This window comes from Drosophila willistoni, unplaced genomic scaffold (genome assembly GCF_018902025.1).
Source record: "Drosophila willistoni isolate 14030-0811.24 unplaced genomic scaffold, UCI_dwil_1.1 Seg140, whole genome shotgun sequence".
In the NCBI taxonomy this organism is placed as follows: domain Eukaryota; kingdom Metazoa; phylum Arthropoda; class Insecta; order Diptera; family Drosophilidae; genus Drosophila; species Drosophila willistoni.
The window spans coordinates 42,077-53,315 of NW_025814100.1; the positions used below are offsets into that span (position 1 = coordinate 42,077).

At 37.2% G+C, this 11,239-nt stretch overlaps 1 protein-coding gene across 1 annotated transcript; it reads right to left on the bottom strand.

Moving 5' to 3' along the window:
* Window positions 1–7,520: 7,520 nt before the first annotated feature.
* Window positions 7,521–9,162, bottom strand: LOC124460838. The gene is made up of 2 exons (XM_047012418.1): window positions 7,756–9,162; window positions 7,521–7,694 (listed from the first exon to the last, which is right to left on the bottom strand). Exons 1-2 carry the CDS (start codon window positions 9,160–9,162, stop codon window positions 7,683–7,685), a joined length of 1,419 nt encoding a protein of 472 aa, XP_046868374.1. The 3' UTR covers window positions 7,521–7,682.
* Between the last annotated feature and the right edge of the window lie 2,077 nt (window positions 9,163–11,239).

Here is an 11,239-nt window from a genome sequence, read left to right on the forward strand (position 1 = left end):
TTGTAACTGAAGAAAGCGTTCCATTCCATGTGCTTAATTCATTTAATATGTGCAATATAATTGACCCCATATGTCAAGGGCTTGAAACAAAACATGGAATAAATTTTAAGTTGAATGGAAGCAAATGCAAGTCTGTTCTTAAACACGTGGCAGCGAATATTAGACTTGAAATAAAACAAGAGAGTAAAAGTTGCCTTTTATCTTTAAAAATTGATAGTGCAACGCGGCTTGGGCGAAATATTTTTGGCATCAGTGCACAATTCATAAGCAAAAATGAAATAAAATCGCAAATTCTTGGCATGGTGGAACTTAAAGGAGCTGACTCCAGTAAATCCAAAAATCTTGCTAAGGAAATTATTTCTGTTTTAGAAAATTACAAAATATCTCTGAGCCAAATCGTATCAATAAAATCGGGTAATGGGGCCAACACGTTAAAAACTTCAAAAATGTTGTCACAAATGTACACAAGCGATGAAGATTTGGACGAAACTTTTATTGAGCAAAGGAATATTGAGTACACAAGACAAATAGATAATTTTGAAAAATCCGAAAACATGTTTGTGGCTGATATACAAATATGCCGATATGCAGCCCACACTATTTTAAAGCCGAAACCTTACAAAATACATTCAAAAGTTTTCAAACGGCTACCGTGATTTATTTCAACAAAATGTTGGTAAATATTAACTTAAGCTACTCGAAATTTCAGTGTTGAAAAGTGAAAAAATCGGCTAAAGCTAGATTTCAGTGTTGGCAAATGCTATTTTTCATATGGCGCATTGTTTGACCGCCCTGGCAGCCAAATATTTTACTCTGAATTATTGAATTAGGGAATATTCGACGGCTCTGGCAGCCGTAGCTTGTACAAAAGTTTCAAAAAGCCCGCGTATTCGAGTATCCGAAATTTGGCATCTGGCAACACTATCTCAAAATTTGACAGCTGCTTTTAGCCGGAAACAGCTACTTTTAGCTATAATCCCGCTAAAAACATGATTTTTCTTTTGTTAATTGCACAAAAACTACATAATAAATCGCCAAGGCGCACCTGGGCTCGTGTTCGTGGAATTCGTGGAAAAAGTATATTGGGAATAATCGAAACTTTGGAAAATCAGACAGAAGAAGAAAATTTTGAAGCAAATGACGCTTTATAGGATTTTATGGAGTCCTATATCACTATTATGGCTCCACTACAAAAGGCACTAGTTCAGTTCCAAGCATAGCAAACAAACTCTTCAAATAAGAATTCAATAATTTCTATAATTGCAAATTCAAAGTATGGAAGCACGGACCAAAACATTAGTGTCAAACGTGGGCTTCGACGCTTGCCTTTATTTAGACCCCAGATTTCATCATATTATAGACAATTCACAAAAAGACAGGAGCAATCGATTTTTTAAAGACATTGTGGGAAAGAATTAAAATTTTCGGTCCCAATCCCAGTATGACATATTCAACTAATTCATTGGATACGGACTCTGGTCACACCAAAGACAACAATTTCGAGCTATTAGACGATTTTTTAAGTGCTAGTATGGTTGTTCTAAATAAGCCAACTAATGTCTATGCAAAGACTGAAACATTAAGGTTACCAGTGATAAAAGTGAATACAGATTTTTTATGTTTCTGGAAATACAAAAAGTAAACCGATCCCGAACCTTATGCCCTAAGCAAAGTATGTTTTGCTATTCCGCCAACTCAAGTAAGTATTTGTGTTTTAATAAAAACAAAATAAAGATAAACACAATATATACATTTTTTTACACTTGCAGGTGACAATAGAGAGAGCGTTTTCCTCGTTCAAACTGGTGCTGTCTTTGAAGAATATACTTTTAGTTAGGCTTAATTCGAATCATTTAGATAGTGCTATCAAAATTTAAGTTTATTTGAAAATTTTTATTTAATTTTTTTAATGTCTTTATTTGAAAATGAATATAAATCATAAACATATAATACTGCAGTCTGTTGTGTGTCTGTAATTTAGACTCTTTAGTGCTCTCTTTATCTTTTAACTCTTGTGCACCCTCAATATCTCGCTTTCTTATTATTTCTGGACCTCAGAGTGAGTTATATATTTTAATACCAATACATTTCTCATTTTTATTTGTTTGGTTAATAATTCATCTTATTAACTCATAATGCCTGTCTGTTCGGTTAAAAATTGTTTGCAGCCCGCCCCACCCCTGAATAGTTTTATTTACTGTTGGTTGTGTAAAACTATAGTACATGTTAAGTGCGCCGGCTTTACATGCAGGGTAAAGGATCTTTTAGATCAAAAAAAGGGGAGACCAAATGGGGATGTGAGTCATGCCGGATCGTGGAAGATGAAATGGAACTGTCTGTCCGCCAGTTTTCTTAAACTCTCGCAAGAGTTTAAAGCTGTCGAGTCTCAGTTTAGTAGTTTAACACAACTGACTGAGTCTCGAAAGCGTAAGAAGGCAGGAGAACAGACTTCTGATTTGTCCTTGTGTTTGCCGGTCTCCACATCTATATCGGTTCCGACCCCTTCTCAACCAATGCAAACTCCAATTCCGCAGACGATGTCTGTAGTGTCCGTTTTGTCTGGGCAAGAATCTACACCCATGGATTTTGCCGATAGGAATTCTAGCGATAGTAGTGCCGGAGTGCCACTTGCTGCAACTGATGCTACAATTAATGCGGTAGCTGATGCAATACCTGCAATGCCGAAACCATTGGTGGGAGTGCCACCTAAAAAACACATTTTTGTCACGAGACTTCTCCCTGATGCTCCATCGGATGATGTCATGGCCCACATTCGGGCTAAACTGAATGTCTCCAATATATCAATAGAAAACTTCAAATTTTCATATTCTAGAGAAATTTCATCTTTTAAAATCAGTGTTTCAATTGAGTTCTTTGACTGTATCTGCAGTTCTAGCTTCTGGCCGAAAAGCTTAATTGTGAAGGAGTTTACATCCAGAAAAAGGAAGACACGGGGCCAAACAAGGATTCCTTCACCATCTATTCCTCTTTCTTCCTCATCTTTTCGCACTCCTTCCTTATCTATTCCTTCTTCTACTCTATCAAAAAACTAACAACTTCCTTCTCTGTCGGCTATCAGAATGTCAGAGGCCTTAATACTAAACTTACTAAACTCTTTGTAGATAGTCTGTCTTTTGATTTTGACCTAATTGTCTTTACTGAGACTTGGTTAAAACCTGACGTTTTTGACGCCACAGTTCTACCTCTAATTTCAATACTTTTAGACGTGATCGTAGGGGTGGTGGAGTTCTTATTGCTGTAGATTCCGCCGTATCATCGGGTCTGATAACAATACCTGTCTCAAGTACTATCGAATTTATATGCGTTAAGGTATCTTTTACTCGTTTTTCCATTTTTGTTACCTGTTCTTACATTCCGCCCCAATCGGAATGGCCAACCTATTTACTACACTTAGATTCTATTAAATTTATACTTGAACTACTTTCTGACAGAGACTTATTAATTGTCCTTGGGGACTTTAACCTGCCCACTATGACTTGGTCAACACTTAATGGTAGCAAAACGTTGCTGCCCTCTGGATGTCACGATTTTATTGATGGTCTGCTCGAGCTTTTGTTGGCCCAGCTGAATTCGATTTCTAATACGTCTGGCAGATTTCTGGATCTGATTTTTACTTCTGATCCTAGTTTTTGTGAAGTATCTAGAACTAGTCCAATGGTGTTACCAGAAGATAGTTATCATCCAACTTTAGAGTTATCTATTGAGTTTCCCAGACGCGAGCCCATCTCCGAGTATGATCCTACGGTACGCACCCCGATGTTTTCGGAAGACTGACTTTGTCGCACTAAACAATGCCTTTCTTAATACCGATTGGACTAATTTATACACTTGTACGGATATGAATTCCGCCATTTCTTTAGTTTATACCACTGCTGACTCAATCTTTAATGACTGTGTACACCTAGTGTCTCCTGTGATGACGCAAAAATCACCATGGTTTACGCGGGGGCTGTCAAATCTGAAGAATCTTAAGTCTAGGTATTACAAAAAATATAAAGTCACGGGTGTATCATCGGATCTGTCTCGTTACTTGGTTGCTAAATCGAATTTTATTGTTTCTAATTCTAAATGCTATAATAATTACTCACAACGTTGCAAGTTGCAATTCTCCGAAAATCCTAAAGAGTTCTATAGTTTCGTTAACTCAAAGTGAAATTCTATCTCCCTTCCATCGTTTGCAGTTTTTAATAATGTTTCGGCCTCTTCTGATCAAACTATTTATAATTTATTTGCTAACTTCTTCTCGACTACGTACGTATCCACTAAGTACAACTCTAGTCAGATATATCCATATTATAGCGAGTAAAACACGTCTATCTCTGGTGAGCTCTCCATAAAAACTGAGCCGCTCTCATTCTTTTTATTTGAACCTCTCTGTTCTTTTCTTTAAAGTGAGACAGCACGCTTCTCGTACTGTACCATTGCATAAAACTTAATACTAATTTGTAACAAAGAAAAGAGTAAGATATACTTAATTCTAAACATATTGCACTGGGGGAAAGAGTAAGATATACTTAATATTAATACATATTGCTACAATTCGGCCATTCTGACATTAAGGATCACCTGATCCTAGTCTTCTTTATGACGACCTTTGCTTAACATACTGACTTTTTCTTTAATAGAATTTTCATTTACATTTACTGACCAATTGAACCATGGCTTCATATTTGTGATAGACCAAATTCCAGTATAAGGAATCTTCGACTGCTGAAATCCGTCGACGTCACTTATAACGTATCGATCATTTTCGAGGCACTTAACGATTTTAAAAGGCCCTTTGAATCTCGGCACTAATTTTTTGGACACCCCTTTGTGAGTGTCAAAATTTTTAACTACCACATAGTCGCCTGGCTTAAAAACTTTTGGCCCTCGTCTTTTTCGATTCGCTAGACATTCATTATACTCTTGAAGTTTCTTTTCTTTTTCTTTAGCTTTCGCTCGTACCGACTCCAAATTTCTTTCCACAGACCTGTCTTCTAACAAGTAGTCTTTTAATTCATCTACTTGTCGTCCTTTTTGGCCGACGCCAAATAGTACGACACTTGGATGCTGTCCCAATGACCTATGAATAGTGTTATTCATGGTATACTCTACTATCTCTATGGCCTGACCAAAACTAACATTTTCTTCTGAGGCTAATAATTTTGCCAACATAGGGCCTAGACTTCTATTTATTCTTTCAACCTGGCCATTAGCTTGCGGAGAACCAGTTGCAATTTTGACATGTTGTATATTACAAGACTCTAAAAAGCTAGAAAATTCGTTAGACGTAAAACACGTTCCACGATCCGACACTATGCACTTTGGCCTACTATAGGATCTAAAATACTCTTTAAGTGCTTCTATTGCTTCCTTAGATTTTGTGGTTTTCGCTAAGTAAAGTCTGACAAATTTCGTACACGCGTCAACCACCACTAACACGTGTTTCTTTGTGCTTCCTTTGACATCGATTGGTCCGAAGTGATCGATATGAACCACTTCGAATGGCACATCAGGTTTAGGTATATTGTGGATATGACCCTCTTGTTTTCCATTTTTTTGACGAAAAGACTATACACTTAAGGCAATTATTTACATGTTGTTCTACTTTTTTTCGTAACTTTGGAAACCAATACGACTTTGTGATAACTTCTACAACTTTGTCTATGCCTGTGTGGCCTAACTCATTATGATATTTAAACAGGACATGTGACTCCATATTTTTCGGTACGTAAAAAGCAAGGCAACCATTTTGTAGTTTTTTATAAATTAAACCGTTTCGCATTTCATACGAACTGTGTTCAGACCTTTCTAACATTGACTTTAATCTTAAAATTTCATCATCTTGGTTCTGACATATTACTAAGTTATCTTCAAATGAGTTAGTTTCCACAACCATAATGTTAGTATTTCTACTTAAAGCATCTACATGTTGCATTCTCGTTGCCGGCCTATGCTCTAGCACATAATCGTAGTTTTCTAACTCTAGAGCCCAACGGGCTATTCTGGGGTTAACTTCTCTTTTGCTAAGTGTCAATGTAAGCGAGTTACAATCTGTCGCGATCTTGAAATGCTTTCCCTGCAAATATACACGAAATCGTTTTAACGAATAAATTATCGCCAATGTTTCTAACTCAAAGCTATGATATCTAGATTCCACATCGGTAGTTCTTTTAGAAAAATAGAAAACTGGATGCCATTTACCATCGCTTTTCCTTTGTAGCAAAATCGATCCGAAACCAATAGAACTTGCGTCACAATGCAGTTCGGTTTCATCATTTGGGCTATAAAGCGCAAGTATTGGGCCTCTGTTAACTTAGACTTTAGATTTTCAAACGTACTAAGTTCGATGTTCCCAAACATGAACTTTTTGTCTTTTCTAACTAAGTCATATAATGGCTTGGCAATAGTAGCAAAATCTTTAATAAACCTACGAAAATAGGAACATAGTCCTAAAAAACTTTGAACCTCGCTGACTTTAGTCGGAACTGGAAAATCCTTTACTGCTTGTATACCCTTATCGTCAGCTTTGATGCCTTTGCCTGTAATCGAATACCCTAGGTACTTAACACTCGTCTGCAGAAATTCGCACTTATCTAATCTCAACTCCAATTTATTGTCAACCAATCGGTCAAATACTTCTTTTAAAATTTCTAGATGCGTATCAAAATCTTTTGTTGCTACCATAATATTGTCTAAATATATAATAACTTTTTCATCCCTGATCATATCGGCAAATATCCTGTTTATAAACCTTTGAAATGTAGACGGCGCATTTCTGAGGCCAAATGGCATACGAAGAAATTCAAACTGACCAAGCGGTGTCGTGAATGACGTAAACTTCACTGAATCCTCATGCATGTATACATGGAAAAACCCATTCTTTAAGTCGAGTTTCGAAAATAAGGTTTTTCCTGCAAGTCTATCTAACAGATCATCAATAAGTGGAATAGGATAACTATCTTTTGAAGTCGCCTTGTTTAATTTTCTAAAATCAACGCACATTCTAAGTTCACCTGTAGTCTTTTTTACGTGCACGATTGGGGAAACATATTCTGACTCACTCGGCCTAATATATTCTTTGCTTAAGTATTCGTCAATTATTTTTTGCAATTCAGCCTTTTCGCTATAAGAAAGTCGTCTTGGATTACAGCTAAACGGACTTATGTCATTGATTGTGAGTTTCATTTCGCATTTAACCTTTGGTTCATTTGGTCGATTTCTTTCCAGATAAAATTTAGAAAAAATATTTTCAAACATTGTCGTTTCATTGAAACTTAAACTTTTGCCAACAGAATATTTTGAATTTACCACGTCACAATCAATATTTAGCATTTGGTTTTCAAAATTATCTTCTTTGCTCAAGTCATGGCTTAACTTAATACTTTCGGCCATTGACTCTTTACACAGATCATCGTCAAGCTGCAGTACAATTTTAGCTTTACATATTTTCATAAAATCTCTACCTAACAGTATTGGACTTCCCATAGACTCGTTGGAAACAATCAGTAGTCGAACGTAAACATTTTTATTTAATATTTCAACGTAACATAAAATACTTCCAAAGACTTCAAGTTTACTTTTATTTAAACCAAAATATGTATGTTCAGGACCGGGTTCCAATTTAATTTCATCTGAAACGAACTCCTTTTTAATTAAGCTAACTGCGCTTCCCGAGTCTATGAGGCATCCTAGGGAAAATACATCATTACCTATGTGAACTTTTACAATTCTTATATTATCCAAACTTACTGATATTGCTGCGGGCTTCTTCTTATTTTGACTGCAATCTGCCACTCGGTGACCCATTTCACCACATCCAAAGCAAGCACCAGTTGCTCTTATTGGTTTGTTACAGTCGGCTGCTAGGTGACCCAGGCAGTTACAGTTGAAGCACCTGAATGTGGGCTTCTTCTTTGCGGAAACATTTGGCAGAGATACAGGTTTTTCCCGCTGCAGCACTATGTTGACAAATGCTGCCAACACGTCATCCTTAGACCCAAAACGCTGCATACAAGCCATCTCTCGCAAGTGACGGTCTGGTATTCCGTCAACAATATACTCGACCATCTCGTCCTCCGGCAAACGCAAGCCGCCAGCCAAGCCAACTTTGTCGTTAAAGTAATTCAGGAACGGTTCGCCGACGCACCACTTGCGTGCCTCAAACTCTCTTCGAATTATTACATTGGTCTTCTTTGATCCGAAGACTTTTCCCATGGCATCGAATATGGTTTTCACAGGCTGACACAAACACTCAGGGTTTGAGTGTATCCAATCCAAAGCTTTGCCCTTTAGTTTACCGAAGACAAGCAAACGTAAATTATTTTCGTTCAAGTTGAATGATCTTTCCAAATGAAGCATGGAAGATATCCAACTATAAACATTTCCATTACCGTCAAAATCGAGTACAAAATCTTTCACATCTTTGGCCAAGACCTGGTCACCTGTCTTCGTCGCCAGCCAGCTGCTTGAGTGGCCAGACTCAGGGTTGCCAGCAAGGCGCAAAAACTCGTTCTCTCTACGAACCAGTTCGATTTCTTTGCAAAGTAGTTCCAGCTTTTTTTCCAAAGTGTACTTTACTATGTTTTCTTCTTTTTGGCTCTCTTCATTCGACTTCTCATTTGTTCCATTGCGCTCTCCGTTGTTACTCTTTTCATTTGACTTCTCATTTGTTGCGTTGCGCTCTCCGTTGTTGCTCTTTTCATTTGACTTCTCATTTGTTGCTTTTGATATTTCTTGCGGTTCATTCGTAATGCTCTCGTTTTCTGTCTGCGTCTCGCTTTCTGCATCGTTTTGATCATTTTCTGCTTCGTTCTGTCCATTTTCTGCTTTGTTCTGTTCGTTTGCCGTTACTTCTTGCTGCTGTTGACCTTGGAACAAGTCTGCCTCGAAATTTTGCGTCTGACCGGCGCCATCGTCCGATGAATACAAAATGCTCTTTAGGTGCTCCAAGCAATCTTTTTCAGGGGGATCCGCGCGTTTACTTAGGCCTCCGTTAGGAGCAGCTCCATCTTTTGGATGTTGCCCTCTCGCTACAGGGCTAAGTTGGTTTAAACGTTCGGCTAGCACATTTTTAGTGCCAGTATCTGGTAAACCTAGGTTTTTGCACCAGATTTGTAACTGGGACTTCGAAAAATCGTCAGGATTTATTGAATCCATTATTGTTTTTTAATATATATTTTTTCTTTGCTAAATTATAGCTATTTCACTGTTTTTTCACTGGGTTAACTATGACCACTTCTGAAATTATAGCGAGTAAAACACGTCTATCTCTGGTGAGCTCTCCATAAAAACTGAGCCGCTCTCATTCTTTTTATTTGAACCTCTTTGTTCTTTTCTTTAAAGTGAGACAGCACGCTTCTCGTACTGTACCATTGCATAAAACTTAATACTAATTTGTAACAAAGAAAAGAGTAAGATATACTTAATTCTAAACATATTGCACTGGGGGAAAGAGTAAGATATACTTAATATTAATACATATTGCTACAATATCCTATAACGAAATCCAACTGCATTCTTAATCCTATTATAACGCAAAGTTCGGTAGCTAAGGAACTAATGACGATTAAGCCGGTATACTCACCGGACCCAGACGGTATTCCCGCTTGTGTCCTGAGGTTCTATGCGGAGTCATTGTGCTCGCCCTTAGCTTTTTGAGTTGTCCATTACACTGTCCGAGTTTCCAACTATATGGAAGGATTCGTTTATTTTACCTCTTCACAAATGTGGCAATAAATCCGACGTCACTAATTACAGAGGAATTTCTAAATTGTCAGCGATACCTAAACTGTTTGAGAAAATTATGACGTCTCAAATACAGCATTTATGTAAATCTATTTTTTCGCCATACCAGCATGGGTTTGTCAAGAATAGGTCTACCACAACTAACCTTTTACAGTTTACGTCCTTTGTAATCCAAGGTTTTAAGAAACAAAAGCAAACTGATGTTATATATACGGATTTCAGTAAGGCTTTCGATTCGGTAAACCATGCCTTACTATTACATAAGCTGAATTTAGTTGGCTTTCCGTATGCTCTACTTGCTTGGATTTCACAATATCTAAGCAATAGGAGGCAGAGGGTTCTTTTTAGGTCCTCTCTTTCTAAGATTATTTGTGTTGAATCGGGAGTCCCACAGGGCAGTCACCTTGGCCCATTACTATTCACCATTTTTATTAATGATCTCCCCACCGTTCTTTTAAATTTCAGAGTTCTTATGTATGCCGATGATGTAAAAATCGCTAATCGCATCGTAGACTCTCTCTCATGTCATACCTTGCAAGCTGACCTGAATGCTTTTCAGGGGTGGTGTAGTGCTAACTTGTTATCTCTAAACTGTTCTAAGTGCAAGTTATAGACATAAAAAGACTTATAGAGGTTCTCCCCAATTAACGAGTTACTTTTTTAATAATTTCCCGTTAGAAAGAATTAATAATACTTCCTTGGTTGTAAAAGATTTGGATCTTAATCTTAATCGACCACAAACTTAGTTTTAATCAGCATATATCGACTACTGTTAGTAGGGCTAAGAGTGTTCTTGGCTTTATAAAGCGCTGGTCGAAGGAGTTCAAGGATCCATATACTACCAAAATACTTTTTACTTCTTTAGCCCGCCCCATGTTAGAGTATGGATCTTGTGTTTGGTCTCCTCAATATGAGTTTTATCAAAACAAATTAGAATCTGTACAAAAACAGTTTTTACTCTTTGCCTTTCGTGATTTGCGCTGGGATCCAACTGTACAACTTCCATCTTATTTCAGTCGACTATTACACAATTTATGCCTACGTTAATATGACATCGACCAAAAATTGCTGTAAAAACAAAGACAAAAAAGATCTGCTGCTGCTCATATCGCTCTCGCACATTTGTTTTACTCTCATCTTGCTCGGTTATCATCTCGCTATGTTCTCATCGGGCTCATTTCTCATCTTGCTATGATTTCATCTCGCTCTCTGTTTTCAGCTATCGCTTTCGTTATCTGTTTTCAGCTACCGCTAGGGCAGAGCGTAGCGTATCATTTGTTTTTGTGCTGCAAGCTACAGCTTTAGTTTTTGACAGTGTTGCCAACTTTTGTCGACCAAAAAAAGCAGTTTTTGACGGGAAAAAAATAAAAACTAAAATTTAAAACAAAAAATCCAAAAATAAGCTGATGTTTTTTTTCTTGTTATAAATGTTTTATTTTTACAAAATATTTAGTATTTGATCTAAATCATCACAATCAATTTCCTTGTC